The sequence below is a fragment of the Paramormyrops kingsleyae genome, chromosome 23 (assembly GCF_048594095.1).
Source record: "Paramormyrops kingsleyae isolate MSU_618 chromosome 23, PKINGS_0.4, whole genome shotgun sequence".
Classification (NCBI taxonomy): Eukaryota; Metazoa; Chordata; class Actinopteri; order Osteoglossiformes; family Mormyridae; genus Paramormyrops; species Paramormyrops kingsleyae.
This window is the reverse complement of record NC_132819.1, coordinates 2255370-2283354: the sequence shown is the minus strand read 5'-3', so window position 1 is coordinate 2283354 and position 27985 is coordinate 2255370. Positions and strand designations below refer to the sequence as shown.

Below are 27985 nucleotides of genomic sequence, written 5' to 3'. Positions count from 1 at the left end.
TTTCTTTCAAGCATTTTGTTTATTATTACTATATACTTTTTGGCTTTACAACAATTCCATCAGTATAGTCCATCCTTCATTAAATGCAACAGTCTAAAGTCATTTAAATACTATGCTGCTTGTTAAAATGAGCCAAAAAAATCAAGTAATTAATTGAAACATTCCGCTTCGTAAAATCACATAAGCCATGAGTTATCAAACTAGCCTAGTTTAAACATGATAAATTTAAAAAATACATTTAATTAAAAATAAGTTAATAGTTTTTACCATTAGGCACACACAAGCCGCATATTGACATGCTGGCACATTCATTCAAAGCATAGAGGCACAGAATGGAGATAAACACAAAAACACACACAAAAACTGAAAGGGGGGAAAACCTCAGTGACCCCCTATTAGATAGGCAAATGATTAAAGCATTATCTGTCATTAACTGTCTCACAACTAGAGGTAAACCTACAAGAACTTAGCACTAAAGTGCCTGTATTGTATTACACAGGTCATATTAACTGGGGTTACATAGATCTGATAATATCTTAGCCGGCCATTTTATATTGCCTATATAAACTAAAAATGTGTATATAGTGGGAATTACAAAGTAATTACATTGCTATAGTTTAATATTATATTACATTACAGTAGGTTAAATATATACTAGTTACAAATTTTATTATAGCATAATTACCTTTGAGAAGACTAAATGAAGTCTACATTCATATTGTATTCACATTTATTGCTGTAAAGTCTAAGTATCATGGAGACAAAAAGAAAGAATATGAAGATCAGAGGTGGACAAAATACACAACTCTATTATTTAAGTCAAAGTATTGATACTCATAATGAAATATTTCAATAAAAGTGAAAGTTGTTCAGTCAAATTTTTACTTGAAAGTTAAAGTACTGGAGTACTTAAACTTAACTATTCAAAAGTACATTTATTTTTTATGTCAATGCATTGTTGTGTTGTTGCCACAATGCATTTAGAGAACCCAATGACTGAAACAACCTACAGAATTGCACTGATTTGGTGGTAGAATCTGTAGAATTAAAAGCTTGTGAAACATGCTACAATGTCTTTAGAAACACAATTGTTAAATTGTCAAAAGGACAGCCATTGTTGTTTTCACTTTTTCAATTTAATACCCCACACCCACAAAACAGCATGGCAGTGATCTAACACAACTCCGGCAGTGTGTATGTGTGTGTGGTCATGTATATGCAATATTGTGGGAACCACAATGTGATAAAAACGTGTTATTTTGACCTCATGGGGACATTTTTTTTTGGTCCCCACTAAGAAAAACAATGCCAAAAGTCTTGTATTTTGATTGGTTACTTATTGTTAAGGTTAGGGCTGTCATAGATGGGATTAGGGTTATGCCCATGGGAATGAAAGGAGGGTCCTTACAAAGATATAGTTAACCTAATGTATATATGTGTGTGTGTGGAATTGCTGTAGATTGCTTCCTTAGAATAAAATAATGAAACAGCCAACCCAGTTACACACCTCTAGCTTTATAACTGCCCAACAGCAACATGACTGATAGCGCAGGAGTAGTTTACTGTGATTGGTTTTTCTTCTATGATGAACACAACAATGGCCTATCGCATGTTAGAAAATCTGTCCGCTGTCTTCAAAGCTGTTACGTCCTGCTCATCATGTCCGCCTGACCCTCCTGTCTCCTCCCTGATGTAGCCCTGATGAGCCACACCTGTTGCTTGTTACCCCTCATTAGTCTTTGCAATTAAGAACCTGTTTGTCTCATCAGCTCCAGACTGGTCATTGATGTCACTCCTCATGTCTGCTGATGTCCTTCCCCATACTAGTCTTCTTGTTTTGAGTCCTTGTAGTCTCATTTGTTTCCCTGCTGCTGTTAATAAGACCGCTTTTTCTCCTAACACCCATCTTTGAGTCCTTTGTCTCGCATGTTGTGATGACTATGCTTCAAGGTCATGAGTAACAAGAACCATCACAGAAATGTATTGGAGTCAAAAGTACAATCTTTGTCTTTCAAATGTAGTAGAATTAAAACCTTAAGTTTAGAAAAAAACTTGAAAAGATACTTGAAAAATGGACTTAACAGTATTCAAGTAAATGTACTGTACAGTCAAACCTTGGATTGCGAGTAATGTGGTTTGTGAGTGTTTTGCAAGACAAGCAAAAATTTTTAATAAATTTTAACTTGATAAACGAGCAAGGTCTTGCAATACGAGTATTACGTATACGCTTTGTCTGCCTAGCGTCACGTAATCACAACTGAGCCGATGGTTCTTCTCTCTCTCTCGCTGCGGGGTTGTGGCTAATCATTTCCCATGCTCAGTGGCACAGTGACACTGCCTGTCAGACTGCCTCACTCATATAGTCAAAATTTAGTAGAAAAGCACCACCTGAATGAGGGCGTAGCAGTGCGAGCCATGAAGCTGTTTAACAACAATGCAATGTCCACATTTCTGCGAAATTGTAAAGGAGGCAAAAGCAGCAGCCATTGGATAGGTTCCTTGTTAAACTCGTACAAAAAGAAAAAGATTCCAGTGAGCCAACAGATAGCAGTGATTCCGTTAGTTATAGTGAAAGTTGTCCTACAAAATAACCCTCCACTTCTCCTCTCTCTTGTCTCCCTCACACCATCCACGATTCTTTTCAAAGGTAAACGTGCAGGTTAATTTGTTTTATGTATTTTTACTTTATATTTTGTATTAATCATTTTTATATGAATATTTTTGGGTTGTGGTTGTGTTTCCATTATTTTTAATGGGAAAATTCGCTTTGATATACAAGTGCTTTAGATTACGAGCACGTTTCCGGAATGAATTATGCTCGCAATCCGAGGTTTTACTGTACTTTGTTACTGTCCACCCCTGATGATGACTGATATAAAAAGGCCTGAGAAAAAAAATACAAATTAAATCCTCTCAAGCACTTGATCTCTGCCCTAATTTACAAACACCAACCATTTAGATAAGTTAACTGATAATGTGTAAGTGAAAATATTGAATGAAGTTCTGCAAAAGGAGTGGGAATGTCTCCTTTTCATCAGCCTCAGCAAAACAAAACTCATGTAAGAATGAGGAATTTAAGGTCCTGTTTACACTTGGCTTCAAAATTTATCTTGGATGATGGGATCGCAAGTGGACAGAGCTAAATACAAGTGTAAACAAGCACAAAGACACACTGTGATCAGATTACTCAAACCTCTAGCTGAGGTGGTCTGGGAAACATGTGACCACATCTGTTTTGTTATGAAAATGCTAATGTGGCTTAATGCATCCCAGCAAAGAAAATCTGGGATATCAGAAAACTGTGCGTGGGGCAGTAACAAAATCTGAACACAAGTGGCCAACTGGACACCTTGGAGACACGTGATGGACGTGTGTCCAGTGATGTGTCTCGGTTTTCCATTTGTGATCCAATTGCCCAAGACACATTATAGAACCATGTGTACACAGTGCCTAAGATGCGGATATTGAAAGATGAACATCACCTGAATATCAATGTAATCACATATATCAAATTCACCCATGTAAGTAGCAAGCATAAATAAGTTTTATGTAACTCCCAGAGAAAGCTCTTATTAAGCTCTTATTAAAAACAAAAAAAGCATTAAAATGACAATAAAATTAATACTTTGTTATTAAAAAGTAATCTTTTCATGGAAGCTCTATAAAAAAAAAAAAAAACTTGAGGTAACTTTATGTTAAAATCCACTGAATTACTGCATCTCAGTTGTTCAGACTAGATGTGTGAGATTGGATCGTCACCCTTCTTGGGGTGGTTGGCTCTGTGATGCGATTGGCCATCATCTCTTGAAGCTGTAGTGCCCCTCCACCAATGAAACAGAAAGCTGGGCAAACAGGGCCGGTGCAATCAACCGGCCCCTCCCACAAGGGGCGGAGTGTATGAGCATCATAGTAGACGACGCGGCCTTTTTCAAAGTCAAGGCAAAGACCCAGCCGAGAGGGTAGGGGCAGAGCCAAGCTGCTGGGGCTGTTTGAGTCGCCGATGCAGGCCTGGGGCAGGAAGAGCTTGCCCATTCCTACTGTGAGGAAGCAGAAGGGGGGCGGGCCATCTGGACTGTCCTCAGCTCCACTGTCATGGCCACTGTCTGGGTCATAGCTGGTTGGAAGGAGGTGACGCAAAGAAAGCTAAATGATAAACAAGCTAGAAGAATACAGTGCTGTCTGACTGTATCACAGTGACGCAGCTTGTATGAGTGTGACACAGTGACACTGCCTATTTGACTGTATCACAAAATACGTTTACATGCAAAGCTAAGTTAAGCTATGGTTATAGCTCGACTACGCCATTTAATCAGACTTCTGTCCTTGTCCCAGTATACATGCAAGGAGGGGAATCGATTTATTGATGGAAGTATGTCTGACTCCGCTACAATAGGTGGCGATATGGCTCCTTTCAGCTTGTTAGTATTGGGCTTTTTCCAGTTGACCTATTATGTGACAGACGTTAAAAAAATAAATAAAATTGGTAATAATGACTGCATGGACAAATGAAGTGATGCAAGCTTTAATTGCGATCTGGTCAAAAGAATAGATACAACAAGATCAGTATGGCATAACAAGAAGTTAAGTATTTTGTTTAATATACTATGACAGCACAGTATTGGAAATTTGTCAAATATTGCAAGATTATTTTGTTGTAATAAATATTGGGGTATTTATGAAACAAAAAAGGAGTTCAAAATAAATTTCTCATGTCTAGGACTGATTTTGACTGACTTTTAAGCATATATTAAATAATCTTGAAATGGAATAATCATTAAAAAATGTTAAAGTTTTTTTTTCCTATAACAGGGTAAAAATGTTTTAGTGAGACTTAAAGTCCCTGCGCTAAAATATCTGTACCAAATTGAAGGTAAGAATAAGTCTGATCTTTATCTAGCTAATAATAATTGATACTTTATTATCCCTGTGGGGAAATTATCTTTATGCCTCCCTCAACTTGCTGTTTGTAGAGTAAGCTGTCTGTGAAGGGCTGCCACCCATAGCAGTGCCCAGGGAGCCAGAAGTTAAGGGCCTTGCTCAAGGACCCACAATATGTGCTGAGGCTGGGTTTGAACTGGTGACCTTGTGATTACAAGCACACAGACTTAGCCCACTGAACCACATGCTACCCCCAACTGATTAATGATGTAAGAGTTGGATGTGTATAACGATGCATGTGATGCTGGTATTAATATTGCAGGTCATCCAGTCCTACTCTTTCTCGAATTTAATACAAAATACTTTCCTCGTGTTATGTCACTCAGCACCGGTACCAGTTTTTACGCCAGTGGAAAACCAACACCTTGAAGTATCGGACTTTTGATACCTTCTTGAAGTACCAATGGGAATGGGCAGCAGGAGAACGGTGGAGCATGAGCAGAGTGCCTAGGCCAGCTTGAGTCATTTGACAATGTATACAGGAGTAAATCGACTCCCAATCGCATTATCTGGGTGTCTTAATCTGACTTTGAGACATTCGATTTAGTCCGGTTTTAGTCGGACTAACACAATAATTTGGTTTTCTTAGGGTGCATGGTAACGAACTGAGAGTGATATAGCCTGTACAAGTGTGACACAATGACAATGCCTGTCTGATTGTGACACAGTGACATTGTCTGAATGTGATATAGTGAGACTGCCTACACGAGTGTGACTCAGTGACACTGCCTGTACAAGTGTAACACAGTGACACTGCCTGTCAGACTGTGACACAGTAACACTATCAGCCTAGCTGTGACACAGTGACACTTCCTATACATGAAATACTGGGAATGTATCATATCCGAACCCCTCCCCCCGCCAAGATCTTCCCAGCTAGTCTCACCGAGGACTTGCCATGTCTTGAGGCAGCTGGAACCACTCCTGCAATTTGGCCTCAAGACCCACCCCCACCTGGAGGGCAGAAACACCACGAAGGAGACATTGAGAAGGAAAACATGGTCAATGGACAGAGACTATAAAGTGTTGGAATCCTTTCTTGTGAAATATAGCCACACTTTCGACCGTTTAGTTTTAGGCATTTTAACAAAAGTTGTTTAATTTAGCAAGCTAAGATAGCGGTAGACCACCTGCTGCCGTCAGAGCAAGTTTAACGTTAGTTGCTGCATTCACGCGCATCTCAGATGGTCTCATTTCCTGATGATGTCACGTGTGTGTTGATGAATCTTATGCTTATTACAACTGTGTCATCATAGCCCCAGAGAACAAATATTTCAATCGACAGTTCAGGCATCGAAGTGGCACCGAAATTCGTGTTTTGTTTCGGTCCGGTACATACCGGTTATATAGGTACCGGTGCCGTATTGGCACCGGTTTTCGGTACCCAACCCTACCCCTACCTGCTGCTTCCCCCCAAAAATCTGCCCCCACTTGCCTTGACTAGGTAGGAACCAGGGTCCACAGAGCACGCCCAGTAGTGTCTGCCCTCCGTGACAGCCACACTGCCCACCAGCAGGTCAGAGGTCAGAGGGCAGGAAGTGAGGGCCTCACCAGCGGCCTGCAGCAGTGAGAGGCCCGGGACACTGCGCACACTGCGCTGCTCCCGGCTCAGCTGCAGGTGGTCGGCATGCAGGGCCCATCGCGCGTCCAGCTGGAAGCCCAACACTGACGAGGGGGTGAAGCAAGAGGGTTAGCAGAAGAGTTACCAATTCAGGTCATTGTCCATCCATCTATCTGACAACCATACATCCAGGAATCCAATCAATATCAATCAATCAGTAAGTCAGTCAGTCAGGGTGATGGGAGGCCCAAGGCCTCTCTTAGGCATGACACTGCTTCTTGCAGGCATGCACCCAGGATGGGGTGCCAGTCTACAGGACACAATCAAACAATGAGAGACACCAGTGCCCATATTGATAAAGCATCTTTGAGTAAGAAAACAATTGTAATTGGTCCAAAATTCTCATAGTGATTTGATTTTGGTTAGACTTTCAGTAGTAGGAGGAGGAGTGTTTTTATTAATTTATAAAATCATATTTGTTCCTGTCTGTTGTGAGCTTGTCTGTAACAGTCTATCTGGGATAAATTGTTGAATTTAAGGTAGTCTGTGCTAAATGTAAGTGAATGAAGATCGATTTAAACTAGGGTACCCTGAACTAAGTGAAGAACAGGGGCCTGTAACACAGCTGGATTTCTTGCTTAGCCGCATAAACTTGCCAGATTTAAGGTACCCTGGTTTAAAAGGACTTTTTGTTCACTTGAATTTAGCTCAGACTACCTTAAATCCGACAAGTTATCTGGCTAAGCAAGTAATCCAGCTGTAATACAGGCCCCTGGTTCTATTTTTCAGGTTTTGATTGAGCTATGTAAAAACATGGATCCGTGCTGCAGCAGTTCTGCAACGCACACGCCACGCACCCAGTGTGTTACACGCCATGATGGGTTAAGCCCCAAGTATTTTAAGCCTAGCCCCAAATATTTTACCCCAGATGCCAATCTTCAAAAAAAAAAACAAAAGTCAAACCCAAGGTAAACTCAACTTAGCCCCTGAACATTTCAGTGGCTAGAAATGCCCCTGAATAGTAGTAGTAGTAGTAGTAGCTTTTGCGCATTACAGTTCTACTTCTGCTTTCTCCTTATGTTATTTCTTTGCTGTAATATTATAAAATGATTTGTCATCAATCTAGTACATGGCTCCATCTACAAGGAGAAGTCATGTGCTCTCTGCCAATATTAAAGTATTGGTTACATCAGTAGGACAGTTAACATATCTGTGGGTAATGGTAATGATCAAAATCATCATCATCACCATTATTATTATTATTATTATTATTATTATTATTATTATGCAATATCAAATAACTACACGTCACCGCGATTTCAAAGGAGAACTACAAAATGCCGTTGTGAATGCCATTTGTCTGCTCCAGGAGCCCTGAAATCATGATGTTACTTTCTATCAAACACAAACTCCTACTCCTAGCTCCGTGGGTGTAGGAAGCTTTTTTTCTTCTGACGTCCTACTCTGAGGTAGGTCAAAGTCTAATCCTAGTGCGATTGTTAGGAGTGATTCTAAGACGCTTTATAAATAAAGTTCACCAATCTTTAGGCTGTAGGAGGAAATCTTCACTGGACCACCCATTGAAATCCATACAGTTCATTCTTGTATAGTGCTCTTACGCTTATGTAGTGCTGTTATATTTGCACAATGCTCTTACTATTATATAGTGCCGTTATGCTTACACCATGCTCTTACTCTTCTGTAGTGTTGTGTTTCTTACACAATGCTCTTACTCTTCTGTAGTGTTGTGTTTCTTACACAATGCTCTTACTCTATTATAGTGCTCTTCCCAAACAAAGCTGTCCCAAAACACTTAACAAAGATCCTGGAGAGGAAACAGCATCACACACAGTGTCACAAATGTTGAAATAATCACAGCATGCAGGAAGCAGGAGCTCATAAGTACCACTCAGGGTGCATTTCCACATGAGGACGGTCAGACCGGCACTCACCAGGTGCCGGCGGGGTGTGCAGGTACACCTCCTCGCTGTAATCTCCGAAGCCAGCCCGGTTGCAGCCCCTCACTCTCAGCGCATACACGCAGCCAGCTTCTGGCTTGTCGATCACTGCGCTTGTGCCCGTCACCTCCTGCAGGCGCTGCCAGGCTCGCCGACCTCTCCCACCGGCCCCCCGCAGCCCCGGTTCCCGTCTCTGGAACTCCACGGAATAGTGCCAAGCGGGGGCAGAGCCCGGGGGCAGGCGCCAGCAAAGGAAGAGTTGGTCATAGGCCAGAGTGCGCTGGGTATCAATCACAGGCGCCAGAGGGGCTGAAACAACAGGAGGTGCTTATTTATTCCATTTATCAGCATACTGATGATTCTGTGCAAATCTGTGTCTAACCCAAATGTTTTCATGTCAGAATGGGCAGCTCTGTAAGGAGCTTGGCTATGAAAAGGACAGGTATCCCCCTCAGAGCAAATATCAGTACATTTGCTCTGCAGTTTCTCTCGGTTTTTTGTTTGCATGAGTTGAAGCATTAGGGAAGGTATTGACTATGTCCTATTGATTTTCAGCATTTTAAAGGATCAAAACAGTGAGGAAAAACAATTCACTTGCTAAAAGACCACAATCCATACTTTCATCTTCTCTTACTAACACTAGTGCAGCTGAAACTTTACTTGGATGGAGATGTTTAAAATGTTTATGTCTGGATGACTGATTTTACAGTTTCAGGACATTTCAATCCTTAATAATCTGGTTTAAAAACCTGCTCATATGTTGCCGAGGCCACGGGGTTGCACAATATAGTATTAGTTGCAAACTGCTGCACAGGTATGCATGAGTAACTACAAATAAACCTGTGTGCTGAGCTATGACCTCTGGTCAAAATGGCTGTGTGTACAGCAATAATACAACAGAATAGCAATATTTCATTGATTTCCATGGGGAAATTGATTTTTACACCTGTCTCATCTTGCTCTCCATGAGCCACACAGACACACATACAGGTAAGAGCAAGTTTTGGGAGTCGCAGCATAGGGTCATCCAGCACCCATGAAGCAATTGGAGGTTAAGTGCTTTGCCCAACACTGGCCTCAGTTTCCTACCTTGGAATTTGACCCACAACCTTCCAATTGCAAGCACAACCATACCATACTGAGCCACACTCCCAAACAATGCAGATGGGATTTAAACCCCCCAGCATAAAGGTGTAAAACAACAGGGCGACCCTCTAGGCAAACCCATTATTCTGACCCCAGCAGATAAAAATGGTAGACAACTTTTGGCCAGTTTCCCAGTCAAGGATTAAGCCTAAGCCTAGACTAGCTTTGAGTTACAATGGTGAATCTCCATTGAAACGGCAATTTAGTCCAAGAATAGTCTTAATCCTAGTTCGGGAAACCGGCCCATAATGTATTATCTGAATGGTGACTATTCATCTAGCCTAACAGCAGATGGCCCATATGAAAAATGTGAGGGAAAGTGTTGCCAGTCTTGGGATTATTAGGGTTGACACCTTTAGCCTCCCTCATCCTTGAGAAACTTGTACATTTCTGTTTTAATTTTTCTTTGCATCCTGTAAAGTCAATCCTAATCCCTCTCTCAAGTCCTCATTAGAGATGAGTTGGCATTGTTGAATATTCAAATATTTGAGAACGTGTATAAAATAAAATGTAAAAAAAAAAAAAATCAAATAACAAATTAGATATTTTATTTGGCAGCAATATAAACCTGTGTTAGATAATGGATATAATTATCCATTATCTAATAAGTTTGTGGTTTATTCATTCTCATGTGGTGGCCTGGAATTAGCCCGAAAGGGCAACACAGGTCCACCCTCATTTAGGCCCACCACTTGCAGAGGGGCCATGGGGGTCGGGTGTGATGTAGATAAGGTGGCAGTTGAAGGCAGGGGCCTCAGTGGAATGATTGTCAGCTACCAGATGTGGCTTCAGGGACAGGTAGGAAAGGAGCCTGAGCTGGTGTAAGAGGTAGAAAAATATCAATTAGATATACTCGGGCTTACCTCAATGCATGGCTGAGGCTCTGGAACCAGACTCCTGGAGAGGGGCTGGACTCTACTCTACTTTGGAGTTGGCCATGATGGGTGCCGGGCATGGGTGGGCCTACTTATAGCCCCCCGGTTCAGTGCTAGGACATTGCCTTCTTTGACTTTTGACAGGTTCTTACTGCTGTCTGTGCTTTTGTACCGAACACCAGTGATTGATCTGAAACCGAGCAGAGCTCTATTGTTGGACTTGAGTGTGTGTGGGTGGTGTAGCAGATTCTGATCTAGCAGCAGAGAGGCTACAATGGGATCTGGATTTAATTAGCGACGGGGCTGATACCTGGCAGATGAAATTTAACATAGATAAATGTAAAGTAATCCTTGCAGGGAGCTGAAATATAAAGTACAGATATTTTATGGGTTCTACTGAAATAAAGGTAGCTGATTATGAGAAAGACCTTGGTGTGTATGTTGATGCTTCCATGTCCCACTCTCATCATTGTGGGGAAGCATTAAAAAAGGCCAATAGGATGTTGGGTTCATTGGTAAGACCCCACCTAGAATATTGTGTGCAGGTTTGGTCACCATACCATAAAAAGGACATTGCTGCCTTGGAAAGGGTGCAACGTAGGGCTACAAGAATGATTCCTGGTCTTAGAGGAATGTCTTATGAAGAGAGGTTAGCTGAGCTGAATCTGTTCAGCCTCGACCAAAGGTGACTAAGGGGGGACATGATCCAGGTATATAAGATTCTAACGGGTCTGGATGCTGTTCAGCCAAATGGCTATTTCTATGGGCCAGTTTCCCAAACAAGGATTAAGCCTAGTCTTGGACTAAATTGCAGTATCAATGGAGATTCACCATTGAAACTCAAAGCTAGTCTAGGCTTAGGCTTAATCCTTGACTGGGAAACTGGCCAAATATTAGTTTAAATACTAGAACTCGTGACCATAAGTGGAAATTAGCGGAAGAACATTTTAAAATGAATTTGAGGAAGCACTTCTTTACACAGCGTGTAGTTAGAGTATGGAATAGTCTTCCTGCTAGTGTAGCGCAAGCTAAAACCCTGGGTTCCTTTAAATCAGAGCTAGATAAGATTTTAACAACTCTGAGCTATTAGTTAAGTTCTCCCTCAAATGAGCTTGATGGGCCGAATGGCCTCCTCCTCTCCTGTCGGACACTCAATTGATGAGTGAGTTGGTGAGTTGGATCAGATTGTGGGGGGGAAATGCCTGATACACCTGGGACTGTGCACCTCCAGCAGAAGTTCTCATGCATCTCGAGGATAGCCGGAGACATTAAGTCTGAATGGGTGATGTTACAGGACTTAATTGCAGAAGAGGCTGTGTGTTTAGTGGATTAGGAAAAGGCATCTGACCATGTCCCTTGGGGGGTCCTCTGAGGGGTGCTTCATGAATATGGGCCATCAGGTCCCTGTATAACTGGAGTGAGAGTTTGGTTTGCATTGCCAGCAGTAAGTCAGACTTGTTCCCAGTGTTAGACTCCACCAGGACTGCCCTTTGTCATCGATTCTGTTCATAGCATGTATGGACACTGGGCAAACCTAGGACATGCAGGAGCGATTATATCTCCCAGCTGGCCTGGGAATGCCTTGCTGTTCCCCTGGAGGAGCTAGAGGAGGTGGCAGAGGAGCGGGCGGTATGGGCATCCCCTGTGGCCAGACCCCAGTTAAGCAGCAGACAATGGATGGATGGATGGATGGAAACAATTTGGATTCCAGAGAGATTATAATGAGCAAAGTGATTTGTCGATACTGCTTCTCTGTCTTGTTCATCTCATTCCTGTACAGTTCACAGGGTACCATCATATTTCAGGTCCAACTATGATATTTGTAAGTCACCATGGATCAAACTGAATCGCATACGTATAATGTATAATATCACCAGCCCACCACCTCATGTCCTTCATCAGTCTCACTTGTTTTCTCTCTCTCTCACTCGCTCGTTCTCTCATGCTCATACCCCCAGTGAAATCCAGGCTAGTGAGAAGCTGCAGCTCATGGGTGATGTCCAGTTGGAAGTGTCGCAGAAAAGGATCGGCAGACACTGAGAAGCTTTGCAGAGACTCGATTGCCTTCATCAGCCTGTCAGAGTAAGGGGGGATGGGGGTTGGGCCGTCACAACTAGGAAATTAAGCAATGCATAAAGAACAGTCCCAGTCCCCCAAAAACAGACGGAAATCTGTGTCATTTATAACATTTTACTCCTTGGTGCCTGTCACAGGTGCCTGTCTGTATAGTTTGTAACACTGTACTCCATAAGGTGCGCATGCATCCCTGCAGCTGTGTGACGTATCCGGAATCAGTGTTTTCCACTTGTCTACCTCAGGCAATCCTGCATGTGACAGTATATAATGTCGGGGACATTGCCACTGTGTTTTGTCACTTGACAGCCAGTCGACAGACTATAGAGCAGCCCTTTCTCTTCTTTTTTCCCTGAAAGAGCTTTAATTTTCCTTCGCTTTAACACATACAGTGAGACACAGGCTGGGGGTGGAAAGAGAGGGAATATGGCCCACCTGCAGTGGGCGGGCAGGGCAGCCTGCAGGAAACAGGGGGGGTCGGCCTCCTTCAGCAGCTCTTGGGAGAAGGCCAGCAGGCCTGCGTTCTCTAGCAGGCTCCACCTGATGGCTAGCTGTGCCGCCAGGGCCCGCCCCCGCTTCAGCCGCGCACCATCCAGCTCCTGCTGCAGCTCCAGACGCCGCCCAGCCAGGGTCCCTGCCAGCTCCTGCATGCTCTGCGCCAGCTGCTCCTGTGCAGAAGCGCTGTTCAGCTACCCAGAGGAAGAAAAGCACATATTATGATGTAGGCCAGTGTTTTTCAACCCAGTCTGGCAGGGAGCTGGAAGGGAGCAAAGACATGGACCATCTGGGGTCCCTGAGGACCAGGTTGAGAAACATTGATGTAGACTATCCAGCTTTTACACCCACTTTGGTGGGATATTTATGATTTAAGCCCTTTTCTCAATCTTTGCATCAAGTAAAGCTCTGTCACTGTGCTCATCTGATCCCTGGGAAAGTCACTCGATCCTGTGGCAAAAGCTAAGCTAAGATGGATAATAACCCTGAGACTGCAGAGCCCCAAGGCACATTCACATCAGCGGTGTGGTTCTTCAGAAGAGAATATATATACACAGTGGTACCTCAGTTCTCGAACTCATTAGAACTTGAATTTCTTAAAAGTCAAACCAACTAGTTTGAAAAACATTACCTAAAACTCGATCTGAATCTCAGGAGTCAAACCGTGAACGCCGACCTAAGATAACTTGTACGTGCGGGGAAATGAGTCACGCGGCACCTCTCTCAGCAAAAACAAAGGGTAACGCTTCAGTCTCAGCTTTGCATTCGCTGTGATAGCATCGTGCATGTTTACACTAGCTGAATACATATATTTAGACAGTAAAAATACATTTAGACAATGATAGACAGTAACAGTAATTATTATTATATAATAAGATACATTTAAAAATAAAGATTTCATATTAATTATTTTTATATTAATAATAAACCATTAATACATATAATTATAATAATATTGTCGTGCCCAGCAGGGACGGAACGGAGACAAAGGCGCAGACGTCAGGGTATCGGGGAATACGGGGTTTAATTACAGGTAAGGCAGGCAAAACGCAGACGGACTGGGGAAACAAACTGAAATGCCGACTAAATACAACAACCAGAAACAGCTGATCACACGGGGATTCCACACGGGGTTAACGAGGGGGCGTGGCACACGGAAGGAGCGGACGATCGGGGCAGGACACATTTTTTTTTAACTTTACACATTGTTTGGATACATTTATTTTCTTACTTTAAAAATGACTGTTTTGATAAATGTGCTTAGATGTGTTTAGTACATTATATGCTTTTCTTGTTTTGTCCGGTTCATTTTGTGTTTAAATGCTAAAAAAAAGACATATTTCGGTGTTTTTGGGGCCGGGAACCAATTAATTGGTTTTCCATTATTTCTTATGGGGAAAATTCAATCAGAATTCAAACTTTTTAGGATTTGGTCCAGATTAATTTCGAGTTCTGAGGTACTACTGTATTATTTAAAAAAAAAAATTGTTTACATAGTTATTTTATGTAAAGTTAAGGTAATCTAACATGTTCTTTAATGTTGTTCTGTTAGTTGGTGATTAATAAAACCCAAACATTTTCCCCATTTTTTTTTTGTTATTCACCCCCAAAAAACCATCCTCCCTCCCCCCTAAAAAAACAAAACAAATCAAAGAAAAGAGATATGAACCGAACCATTGGTTTGGGAAAACTTTACACCCATAATACAGATATTACAATCATCTCAGGCTACAACATACAATGAATCAAGATTAGTGATCTTGCACCAGTGCCTTCAATTCCCAATGACAAGGTAGTCCACTATGTAAAGTGTTATTTCGGTAACACTTTACTTGACAGAGCACAAATAATATACATATATACATAGTGATCTCATATCACGATTCATTAATGATGAATTAACATGTTTTATCTCAAGCAGTTACTATATCTGTTACTATATCTGGTAATTCTCTAAAACATAAGGAACAAGTCATGAATAACACGTGAAATACTGATCTCATGTTTGTTCATTATTAATGACTCGTGATGCATTTTTTATCTGAAGTAGACTATGTTTGTTCCTGATTTGTACTTCAGTAGTACCTGAGTTATTACTAAGTATTTGTGTCCCATCAAGTAGTGTTACTGTTGTTTCCAATCATCAGAAGAAAACCAAGTAATATGACATTCTAAACTAAAAAAAAATTATTGAAAAAAATCAAAAACCCAGGATCAAAGCAGTTAAGTTACTCTTCAGAAAATTAAAGTTCAAGAAGCAGCTAATTCACATGCAAATATTCCTGGCTGATCTATTACTGGGCATTTATTAATTCAGCAGTCCAAAGCAACATGTGGTACCAGTCAAAAGTATGGACAAACCTACCCAGTTTATTTGTGATGTTTTGCATTTTAAAATAATTATAAAAGACATAAAAACTATAAAATAGCATATATGGAACTATGCACAGACCAAACAAAAAATAGAATTAAATAATGGCTGGTATTCTGAAAGTTGCTGGTTTAAATTCTGTGGTTAGCAGAGATCAAGGCCCTGATCCCCAGTTGCACAAAGACTGTCTGACCCTACTGTCTCCCCACTCTTTGATGAGGTGGCCTCTTGGGATGCCTTTCCGGCTGTCCTGAAGCAGTTCCCAGATACCATATATACACTAAGCCCTTGTTGGTTGCTTTTCCTTCACTCTCTAGTCAGACTCCTTACAAAACCATCTCTTCTGTGATTAGGTCAGGTGGCCAGGTCCACTATCACTATCACTCTCCTTTGTAGACAGCTTGGCATGTCCACACTTTTGACTGGTCCTGTGTAAGTGAGGACAGCCTGGACTGAGAGAGCGGGGGCATCCAGGACTCATGCATCAGCTGGCATTCAACTGATATCATTACTCTACAAGCCACAGGAGCTGAAACCACAACCTTGACATTGAAGAAACACATAAGGTCAAATACCTTCAACTAAAATCGGTCATTAAATCTAAAGTCAGTAAACACAATAATCGACCACCAGCCCCATCAACAGAACAAATTAAAACGGTAATAGCCACCAACAAATTGCTCTCCAAATTGTATGAACTGTTATCTCGGACTGACACAGTAGATTTGGGTATGGGTGTTAGGGACCATGCGTTTAGAGGGGCGGGGGGAGAGTTCGGGGTTGATTAGGTCCCTACCAATGTTGAAACCACACCTATGCCCTTGCATGGCAATATCCCTTCCAAATGAAAAATGGGGAAAAAACTACTTCAGTATAAGGTAAATCACAGAGTACACTGTGCAAGCAAAAACATATAAGATGGGATTAAAAGCCTTTAGTATATACATTCACTACACAGAGAACACACTAAACTCCCTTCATGCCATCTGACTACGATCACCCACAGTCACTGAGCACTTATCGTTTTACCCATCGTTCCCATAACTCTGCATACTAGGTGACCTTAGAGCATTTAATCTGCATTTTCCAAATGGAAGTTGACAAGTTGGATTAACTGTTGCCAAAAGAAATTCAAATTGAAAAACAACCAATCCAAAACCCATTACACAATGCACAAACCAAAACACAGAATACATATTAATCGAAAAATAATCTTCCTTAATCAGAAACAATATTGCAATCGTAGAAGAGCCTTGGCAACCATTTATGGGGAATGTAAATCCTTAAAATACAAGCTTTATTGGACAGCTGGAGCCACAACATCACAACACTTCCTCAGATATCAAGTCTTACATGCACAGACAAAAAATACACAAACATTCCTTGGCACCTTTAACTCCAATAGTGTGTTATTACACCAAAAGAGTAATAATAATGAAACAGAAGGGGTGGAGTAACATACACAGAACAACTTAATAAACAAAAGGGGAATTAAAGCTGGGTCAGGGTTGCACAGCACAGTCTGGCACGGGGTGGGCGCAGTAACCAGAGGAAAAACAAGGAATGATTACAGAAATGTTTCTGAACATTCATCATACAATATTGACTACAGGTAGGTGGGTTTGAGCGTTTTACCTCAGTCTGAGTGATGGCATTCTCCAGTTGGCTGAGCTGAGTATGCACTGTTTCCTGATTGGCTAAGACATAGTTAAGTCCTTTGGCAATCTTGTCCTATGGGGTCAGAGATCATATTGTTTGTACAGAAACAGCTCCCATACATGTAAAACATATGTCTACATATTCGTTTGGATGGAGAAAAAGAATTATTGAGTGAAAATCAACAGTGTAGTACGTAATGTAAATAAGATACTAATAGCGTCTGTCCAAAGAAATACTATACTGATTAAGGGACTAGCTTTCTGTACACTGGAATGAGTGCCTGTTCCAGTAAACACTGTAATATGTGATTAGCTTTCTGCACATGGGAATGAGCGCCTGTTCCAATAAAAACCATAATAAGTTACTAGCTTTCTGCACACTGCAGTAAATGCTTGTCCCAGTAAACACTGTAATCAGTGATGAGCTTTCTGTACACAGGAATGAGTGCCTGTTCCGGTAAACACTGTAATATGTGACTAGTTTTTCGCACACTGCAGCGAGTGACTGTTTGAGTAAACACTGTAATCAGTGAGTAGTTTTCTGCACACTGGAAAGAGCACCTGTCCCAGTAGACACTATACAAAGTGACTAGCTTTCTGCACACAGCAGTGAGTGCCTGTCTTCTCACAGGCTGCTGCCCACCCTGAGGCTCTGGTAGGCATGGCTGACGTGGACGATCCTGTGGCCACCATGAGCTCGCCGCAGCTTGCAGAGGGAGCACAGGAGGCGCTGGCAGGGTTTACAGTAGAAGTGCAGCCGTTCCTGGTCATGCTCTGCACAGGTTAGCATCTATGGGGGGAGGGGGGGTTATAAATGAGAAAGGCAGAGATAACATGGAGAGAAAAAGGAAACATGCTGCCACAATGTCCATGTGCTTCATTACTTTTGCCCCACACATCGGACCTGCTGCGTCCAGATTAGGAGAGCTGTCCATACTGCAGGTGAGATCAAACATAATTAATAGTAAACTCTGGGATCTAAACCCGCATGCCCTTCTGCACATACCAGGGTTGGGGCCATTCCGGAATGCATTGATCAATTCCAGTCCAAATCAGGAAATGGAACTGGAGTTGGAACTTAAATCTCCCTGAAATTCAAATTCAACTCCAATTCTGTTTCCCGTAGTTTTTTTTCCAATCCCAACTCCAGTTCCATTTCCTGATTTGGACTGGAATTGATCAATGCATTCGGGAATGGCCCCAACCCTGGCACATACACACTCCTCCTCACACTCACATGCTCTTCCACCCACCCATACACACACACACATTCGTATTCATATCTTTGTGGGGACAGTCCATTCATTTCTATGGGAAAAAAACATAATCTTAAGAATGACAACCTTAACCCTTTCACAGCCCTAACCTTAGCCATAAGTAACCAAACAAAATACAAGGCTTTTGGAATTATTGTTTTTTTATTAGAGTTGCAGATTTTTATAAAACTGAGTTTTGCCTTGTAGGGACCTGAAAAGTGGTCCCCACAACATCAAAATAACAAGATTTTATCAGATTGTGGGGACATTTGTTCCCCACAATGTAATACAGTATATACATAACCTACAGACACACACACACACTTTTACTCACACACACATACTTACTCACATGTGTCCTCTTGCACACACACACACCACTACAAGCCCAGTCTGCATGCACACGCAGCTCACCTTGGGCCTGAATGTGAGTGTGGGAGGCACATGCTCGTGTTGGGCCCGCGGTGTCCCCCACGGGTGGTACAGCTTGAAGCACTCGTTGCAGAAGTTGGCCCTGCAGTCGGCACAGCCCTTGGTGGCCTCGAGGGTCTGGGGGGGTTTGCAGAACTGGCACATGACGACCACGCCGCACATGTGAATTGCGCTCCTGTACCTGAGGCCAGAGAAACATCAGCACCTGAGTTACACCCTCAGACACCCCATCTCCATTGTTTTCTCCACTTACCTTAAATACCCCCCCCCAAAAAATTTTTAAAAAATTTAAAAATGAACATTTTTATGAAAAATTAAGAAAATAGATTCTGGATGATTTCAAACAGTTTCAGCAAAGTTTGACAGACATCAAGCAAAACAAACATCCTTTTATATAACTGGTGCCCAGATTCTGAATCATCTCTCCGTTATCTGGACACAGCCTTTTTCACAGAAATGTTATGTTACACTCAGGGTATGCATATTATATATCATACCTCACACATACACACACACACACATACACACATACTCACACACAAGTACTATACTGTACTTCTTATTGTTATTTTAAAATGTACTCTTTCTGCTTTGCCACACGTAACTGTAATACTCCCATTTCAGCCTGGACATGTTGTCATTGCATCTGTCAAATGATTTTACAGTGCTAGGTTAGTCATGCAATTTTTATCAAGAACTCCAAACAGCAAGCAGAACAGCTCGTAAATGTGTTTTGTGTAATCAATTTTAACATCTGCTTCCAATTTTTTTACTTCAGCATCCATTATATATTTGTTTAGCTAACCAGCAGTAGGCTACAGGCAGTACATAAGCCTCTTGTCAATGTCAGTATCACAGACTTTGTAATGTTGTTTACTGCTCACCTGCTAGCCTGGGGTACGTTTCCCAAAAACATAGCTGCTAATGTTAGCAACTACGCAGTTGGGACCATACACAGCTGAATGGGTCCAACGATGAAGTTGCCAATGTGAGCAGTTTCAGAAACATATCCCTGAGCAGAACTTATCTTCTTAGCCTACTAGTAATAAATACCCTTAAATCCATGACTGTCAGTATATATTTTTTCCTCGCCAGGTGCACCTGTGGTAACTGTACATGCCTTCCCCCCTCAAGAGAGAAAATGTATGTTGCAGGATGTGCAGATCCATTGGGCTTGAAAGTGGGCTAGTGTATGTTAAGCTTGGTGGTGTAGTTATGACTGTTATGTAACAGTCTAGGATTTTTAATCTGCCCGTTTTATCACCTTTTTTTTTTTTTTTTTTTACAAATGCAGGATTTATATTTGAAAAAGAGAACAACAGTGTTTCAGATTCATGGTATGCCAGTTCCATGCCCTGAACTCTCCTTATTCAACTATATAAAGTCAGATTTTTGTCCTGTGGCACCTTTAATACTGCACAAGTAATAAGAACATAAGAACATAAGAAATTTACAAATGAGAGGAGGCCATACAGCCTATCAAGCTCGTTTGAGGGAGAACTTAACTAATAGCTCAGAGCTGTTAAAATCTTATCTAGCTCTGATTTAAAGGAACCCAGGGTTTTAGCTTCCACTACACTAGCAGGAAGACTATTCCATACTACAGTTCTAGTATTTAAACTAATATTGAAATAGCCATTTGGCTGAACAGCATCCAGACCCGTTAGAATCTTATATACCTGGATCATGTCCCCCCTTAGTCTCCTCTGCTCGAGGCGAAACAGATTCAGCTCAGCTAACCTCTCCTCATAAGACATTCCTCTAAGACCAGGAATCATTCTCGTAGCCCTCCGTTGCACCTTTTCTAAGGCAGCAATGTCCTTCTTAAGGTATGGTGACCAAACCTGCACGCAATATTCTAGGTGGGGTCTTACCAAGGAATTATATAATGGTAGCATCACCTACCTTGACTTAAACTCCACACACCTAGAGATATAACACAACATTCTATTGGCCTTTTATATTGCTTCCCCACACTGGCAAGAGTGGGACATGGAAGCATCAACATACACACCGAGGTCTTTCTCGTAATCAGCTACCTTTATTTCAGTGGAACCCATAAAATATCTGTACTTTATATTTCTGCTCCCTGCATGGATTACCTTATATTTATCTATGTTAAATTTCATCTGCCAAGTATCAGCCCAGTCGCTAATTAAATCCAGATCCCTTTGTAGCCACTGTGCTGCTAGATCAGTATCTGCTACACCACCCACCTTGGTGTCATCTGCAAATTTAACCAGTTTACTACAGTATATGTATTGGTGTGAATATCATTAATGTAAATTAGGAACAATAGTGGTCCTAAAATTGAACCCTGCGGTACCCCACTATGAACGCAGGCCCACTGTGACATTGTGCCTCTAATACAGGGGTGCCAAACTCCAGTCCTGGGGGGCCGGAACCCTGTGTAGCTTAGTTCTTTCCCTGTTCCACCATAAAGGATTCAGGTCAAGAGCTGTGTGGTAATTAGCACAAGGAGTTGAATCAAGTGTGTTAAATGAGGGGAAACCCAAAAATGTGCAGGGCTCTGGCCCTCCAGGACTGCAGTTGGGCACCCCTGCTTTAATAACTACCGCTGCTTCCTGTCTGTTTACCAGTTTTCGATCCAAACTGCTTCAGTTCCTAAAATCCCTACAGCTTTGAGCTTAAGCAAGAGGTGTTTGTGGGGGACAGCATCAAAGGCCTTCTGGAAATCTAAGTAGAGCACATCGTAGGACTTTTTGTGATCAATTTCACTTGTACTGTAGCTTCCTCAAAGAACTCAAGTAGATTTGTTAAACAGGACCTACCTCTCCTAAATCTATGTTGGCTGTGATAACCAATATATGCATACATCTTTGAACCTATATCTTTATAATAATGCACAATATGTCTCCCATTCCAAAGTTATTCTTCTGTAGCTTATTTAATGGACAAAAAGTACGCTTTGTGGTAATTAACCAGCCTTTTCAGAATCTCATGGCCTTTGCATGTCGTTTTGTCTGGCTGACTGGAGATGGACCTCATTGATGAACTGTAAATCCTCACTAAGGTTGCCTCTTTCAATAAAATGTACTGGGGAGGGGGGGACATTAGTCATGCTCCCCAAAACTATGAGATAAATCACATCCCATATTGGTTCAAAACCGGACCAGACACAATTTTTTTTTCCCCAATACAGGCGATCATGCATACATAATGGGTGCAAACTCCAATCCTCACATTTCCCAAAAGATCTAATTGCATGACTACACTGACTTTTGCACAACAAGAAAACAAAAAAAAACATTCTTATATACATTATTTACACAGGATTAGCTACAATCAACAGGAAGGGTATTTACAAATGAAAAGTATTTTTATCTCTTGGCTCCTTCACTTAGAGGATACCAAAACCATATTTATTCCACATCCAGGCTTGTAATAAGGCCTTCTGAGTAGTTGGCTCAAAGGGACACTTGGCGCGGGCATGGGATGGACGTACCTCTCCACAATACGCTCCAGAGCCAGGTTGCGCAGGCAGTCGGCCAGGCCTCGCTCCCCCAGCTCAACATCCCTCTGGCACGGCGGGCAGGGGAACAGCACCATAGGGGGTGGGGGCTCCTTCCGCCTCCGGCCCGGGTATGTTCCGCTGCCTTGAGGGGGGAGGGGGGCAAATGGGACATCATGAGTCAGCTTCACTGAAATCTGCTCACAGACCAGTTGTTTATTCCAGGTCTGATTTTGAAAGAATGACAGTAAGGGCTACCACAAGCAGGGAGGCAGACTGACAGCTGGGCTTCAGCAGCAGCTCAAACTTCTCACAGATCACACACAGATCCCTTACGGTAACATAATAACACAAACACAGACCTGTTCGGAGCACGCGCTCAACGCGGTCCGACTTGGGCATGGGCCGCCGGGCCAGGCGTGGGGAGCGGCTGTTGGGGGTTGACGCGGGTGAGTTGGGCTCGGGGGACATGTCTGGGGCTGGGTATCCGTTCTGTATGAGCAGCTGAGAGGCGCAGTGAAGGCAGACGCTGTGGTGGCAGGGCAACAGGATGGGCTGCTTTACCAGGCCTTTACACAGCGGGCACTGCAGTTCCTGCTCCAAGGCCCTCGTGTTGGCCTCAATGGGGCGTCGCGAGAGAGGACGAGATACCGGGGGAGACAGTGGGAGGGAGGGAGGAACGGGGAGACACAAGAAGGGGGAGAAGACGAGAAACACAGAAAGATAAAAAAAAAAATATGACAATGGTGCAGACAAATGCCATGCTGTGACCCTGCTCGACATGGTACAGATACAGTTAGGTCCATAAGTATTAGGAAACTAATGCAATTTTTGTAATTTTCTGTCTGAATACCACCACAATTGATTTGAAATTAAGCAATCGAGATGTGAGGGAAGTATAGATTTTCAGCTTTAATTTAAGGGTCTTAACAAAAGTATTGCATTAAACTGTAATTTTAAGAAATTACATCTGTTTTTCACAGAATCCCTCCATTTTCAGAGGCTCAAAAGTAATTGGACAATGTAATATAATATAAAATATATGTTTTAGTACTCGGATGAAAATCCTTTGCAGTCAATGACTGCCTAAAGTCAGGAAACCATGCACATCACCATACACTGAGTCTCCTGTCCTGAGATGCTTTGACAGGCCTTCACTGCTGACGCCTTCAGTTGCTGCTTGATGTTGGTCATTCCGCCTTCATGCTTTGACTTGGCCATTGAAGAATATCCCATGTCTTTACCTTGAGAAACTCTTAGGCTGCTTGAGCAGTACGTTTTGGGTCATTATCCATTAGCACTTTAAAGCACCTTCCAATCGGTTTTGCAGCCTTTGGCTGAATCTTGGCAAAGAGTACAGCACTATGTGCTTAAGATTTCATCCTGCTGCTTCTGTCAGGAGTCACATCATCAATAAACACCAGTGACCCAGTTGCACTGACAGCCATACATGCCCATGCCATAACACTATAACACTGCCTCCACCATGTTTTCTGGCAAAGTCTAATCTGGCCTTCCTGTTTTTCAGTGTTACCAGTGGTTTGCTTCTAGAGGTAAACCCTCTATATTTACGTTCATTCATTATTTTTTTTTTTAAGAATTTGGTGATCAGTGTTGACACACCACAGCACACAGTGTACAACAACGAAATGTATCCTCTTCATTTAACCCATATGTGACACCGTGACATAGCAGGGGGCAACTAATTCAGTGCCCAGGGAGCAGTGCTTGGGGGCGGTACCCTGCTGGTCGGGAATTCAAACCAGCAGTCTTTCAATTACAAGAGCACTTCCCTAACCATCAGGCCACCACTGACACCATTAGGTGTCTCTTGATTGTACACTTTGACAGTGATGTGCCTACCTCCTCATACGTACTCACAACCTAACTAGATGTTGTAAAGGAGTACTTCTTCACCAAGGAAAGAATTCTGTGATCATCCACATTAGTTGCCTTCTGTGGTCTCCCAGGCCTTTTGGTGTTGCAAAGCTCATCAGTGCTTTCCTTCTTTTTAAGAATGTATCAAATTGTTGAATTGGGCACTCCTCCAGTTTTAGCTATAGATCTCTCTGATTGGTTTATTTTCTTTTTGCAGCCTAATGATGACCTCCTTCACTTGCATTGACACCTCTTTGAACCTCCTGTCGAGTTCCAGTGAACAGCTACCAAATGCAAAATCAGTACTTACAATTAACTCCAGACCTTTTATATACTAACAAGGGAATAGATCACACCTGGCAATGAAACTACTTGTACTGACATGACCAAATACTTTTGAGCATCTGAAAATGGAGGGACTGTGAAAAATGGCTGTAATTTCTAAAAGCTAATTGGAAATCCTTTGTTAAACCCCTTAAATTAAAGCTGAAAGTCTATACTTCTGTCACATCTTGATTACTTAATTTCAAATCCATTGTGATGGTATGCAGACAGAAAATTATGAAAAATTTCATCAATGTCCAATCACTTATGGGCCTAATTGTAAATGCCACATGGTCACCTTGCTTTATATCAGTGGATACCAACCCCGTTCCTGGAGATCTACCTCCCTACAGAGCTTAGGTGGAAACCCTAATTTAACACACCTGATAAATAGCTTCAACATAGCTGAATACTGAGATGCTGCTGAAGGGCCTGATTATCTGTATTAGGTGCGTTAAATTAAGCCCTGCACCTAAGATCTGCAGGGTGGCAGAGCAGGGTTGGTGACCACTTCTCTATATGGCACAGATAAATTCCATGTGGTGGCACTGCCCTACATGGTACAGATAAATACCACCAGGTAGCACTGCCCTACATGGTACAGATAAATACCACCAGGTGGCACTACTCTACATGGTACCGATAAATGCCACATGGTGACTCTGCTCTATATAGTACAGATAAATACCACAGAGGCCCTGCCCAACATGATACAAATAAATGCCACATGGTGGCCCTGCTCTTCACGATACAGATAAATGCCACATGGTGACCCTGCTCTTCATGATATAGATAAATGTCACATGGTGACCCTGCTCTTCACGATACAGATAAATGCCACATGGTGACCCTGCTCTTCATGATATAGATAAATGCCACATGGTGACCCTGCTCTTCACGATACAGATAAATGCCACATGGTGACCCTGCTCTTCATGATACAGATAAATGCCACATGGTGACCCTGCTCTTCACGATACAGATAAATGCCACATGGTGACCCTGCTCTTCACGATACAGATAAATGCCACATGGTGACCCTGCTCTTCACGATATAGATAAATGCCACATGGTGACCCTGCTCTTCATGATACAGATAAATGCCACATGGTGGCCCTGCTCTTCATGATACAGATAAATGCCACATGGTGACCCTGCTCTTCACGATACAGATAAATGCCACATGGTGGCCCTGCTCTACATGGAGTTGAGGGGGACAGAGTGATGGTAAAGTAGGCTGATCGTGAAAATGAGGTTGTCTGCATGACAAGCCCCTCCCCTACTGTCTTCAAAATTATAACAGCAGAGAGACCTAGAAAGGTGTCCACTGTGGCCTCAGTTGACAACGGTAAGATGTATGTTAATTATTTGATCAAAAACATTAGCAATTTCAATATCCTCAAAATTGAGGCTTTGGGAGAAAATAGTAACATACACCACATTTTATTGCAAAATACCGACTGGACTACTCTTGTAAAACAAATGTAAAATACCCAGGCAAAACTATTGTAAATATAGTCAGAATATGTATTGCAGCTGCACATATTTGAATCACTGTTCGGGCTGTGCGCTGACTTCAATACTAACACGTCTTGTAGGAAAAGCAGAGGCTAATAATGATCACGGAGATTCTGTTTTGAGATTCTGTCCCTGATGCCCTCACACTAGAAACCGAATGTGAGGACCGTAAAGCTTCTCAGCAGATAACATCCTATTGATCAAAGTACCCGGCGTTCTAAGAGAGCAGATGAGAAATGACATTCCTAAATAATTACGTCTTTTTCTGAGTAAAAGCTATATTCAATGTTATGGGCTTACCGATTCGGATGCAACAGCTGATGCACAGTGTTCGTACGCCAAAATCCCCGACTGTGCTATTGATTGCAGTAGCATTTCGCCCGAAATAAATACGTAACAGTGACACAAAAACACACATCTACACTTGGACACATTCAAATAAAGGTAAAGAAAAGAACATCGACCTGTTATAAATGAATGAATCAAAGTGTCACGACCTGCCATATGTTTCCCATATCCATCTCGCTGTCATTCAGCAATGTCAACCTCCGGCCCACCGCCTGCACTTATTCCGAAAAGATTGCGGACTAAAAATGACGCCGCGCCTGCACGTTCACTCTCTGTCCGTCCCAAATGAGCAGGCTCCGCGCATGGCCGCCGATCCTCCATTGTGCAGTGCGTCCGGCGTCCGTACTTACCTTCAGCTGGCTCCTAGGCGCCATGGCAGGAGCGCTCCTTCCCCCTAATAAGGCCGATCTTATCGAGGGGGTGTGTTACACACAGGCACAGCGACTCTAATGCCCTCCAGAGGAGGGAAGCAGAGAGCCTGCATTTCCGTATTACGTTTCGCTCTTTCCTCCTTTTCTTTTTTGCGCTTATAGTTTAATGGTAATATTTTCCCTTCCATGTGAGGCAACAGTATGATATAACACGCGATATAAGTACACTAATCTCATTAAAATGCCTTTGATTTTTCATGTGTTTAATCCTTTCTTTTAAAATTGCAGATCTGAGGTGTTAAAGTTACTCATTCAATAACGAACTAATTCTTATTTTCTGCTATTAAAAAAGACTATTTTACTCCCTGGAATATTGTACCACTAGTTTTAATAAGGGCCGGTCCATTTCCCCTTCAAACACCTATGTGACGGTTCTAGCTTGTATGGCGCGCCACGGAGCCTTGGACAAACCTCAACTTTAGCGGTTCCCCCGTAACTCCCAGCCCCGCCCCTTCGCTATCAAAACTGCACTATCCGGCACTGTCATTTCAAGTACTACATTTCAAACTACTATATTATATACAGTACTTAAGATTCATAAATTTCAAAGCAGTATCAAAGACAAATAGAAACAAACTGTAGTAAATAAAAAACAATCAAATTATTACACTATTAGAAACATATACTAGTGTTATACTAGCTTATTTCATTATATGCATAACATATAATACTATATTGTATTATTGTATATTCAGTGGCGGAACAACTGCACACAAGGCCCCGGGGCAAAACACCGATCGGGCCCCCCCGTGCTCACACACACGCACACACACGTATACGTATATGTGGTGGCGCTGAAATGAATTTTAAAGTGAGTGCAAGAACACAAAACATTTAACGAGAGAATTTGACTGTCCATCACAAAAACTAAAGTTTTCCATCCATCCATTATCTATACCGCTTTATCCATCTGGGTCGCGGGGAAGCTGGAGCCAATTCCAGCATCATCGAGCAAGAGGCGGAGTACACCCTGAGCAGGTCGCCAGAAAAACTAAAGTTTTCAGTGGCTAAATTGCATTTTCTATGCCTTTTCAGACAGGAGGAGATTTGTTTGGCTCTGCCTAGAAAACAACGTTGTTACCAGCTGCCTGCCCATCTCATCCATTTCTGTTGCAAAAATTACAGTGTATTGTGTAAGTAAATAGGGTATAGGTTAATTAGTGTGCACGCACCGTCTATCTCATTCTCATAATGCGTCCATGCATCCGGGTATAGCCCATTCAATGTTATGTACCCTAACTTTTTATACAA

General features: G+C 42.2%; 1 protein-coding gene across 4 annotated transcripts; it reads right to left on the bottom strand.

Moving 5' to 3' along the window:
* Window positions 1-27064, bottom strand: LOC111858206 (tripartite motif-containing protein 46-like). Of its 4 annotated transcripts, none has more exons than XM_023839768.2 (12): window positions 26654-27064; window positions 22598-22853; window positions 22230-22380; window positions 18746-18944; window positions 17719-17865; window positions 17053-17148; window positions 12987-13240; window positions 12431-12552; window positions 8452-8766; window positions 6374-6603; window positions 5825-5892; window positions 1-4114 (listed from the first exon to the last, which is right to left on the bottom strand). In XM_023839768.2, the coding sequence occupies exons 1-12, from the start codon at window positions 26675-26677 to the stop codon at window positions 3721-3723; spliced, it is 2256 nt and encodes a 751-aa protein (XP_023695536.1). In that variant the 5' UTR covers window positions 26678-27064; the 3' UTR covers window positions 1-3720. The 4 variants fall into 4 exon arrangements, with proteins under 4 accessions (XP_023695536.1, XP_023695533.1, XP_023695535.1 ...); XM_023839765.2 differs by lacking the exon at window positions 26654-27064 and adding an exon at window positions 26256-26639; XM_023839767.2 differs by lacking the exon at window positions 26654-27064 and having other exon boundaries at window positions 22598-23086.
* Window positions 27065-27985: the final 921 nt, after the last annotated feature.

What these genes read in the sequence shown, in the direction of transcription:
- LOC111858206 (XM_023839765.2), bottom strand. Translation starts at nt 26,459, where the DNA reads ATGGCAGGTCGTGACACTTTGATTCATTCATTTATAACAGGTCGATGT. An exon ending in TGAGCGCGTGCTCCGAACAG is followed by an intron (nt 22,381 to 22,597) that starts GTCTGTGTTTGT and finishes TCCCCCCTCAAG; the next exon opens with GCAGCGGAACATACCCGGGC. An exon ending in CACTCACATTCAGGCCCAAG is followed by an intron (nt 17,866 to 18,745) that starts GTGAGCTGCGTG and finishes CTCCCCCCATAG; the next exon opens with ATGCTAACCTGTGCAGAGCA.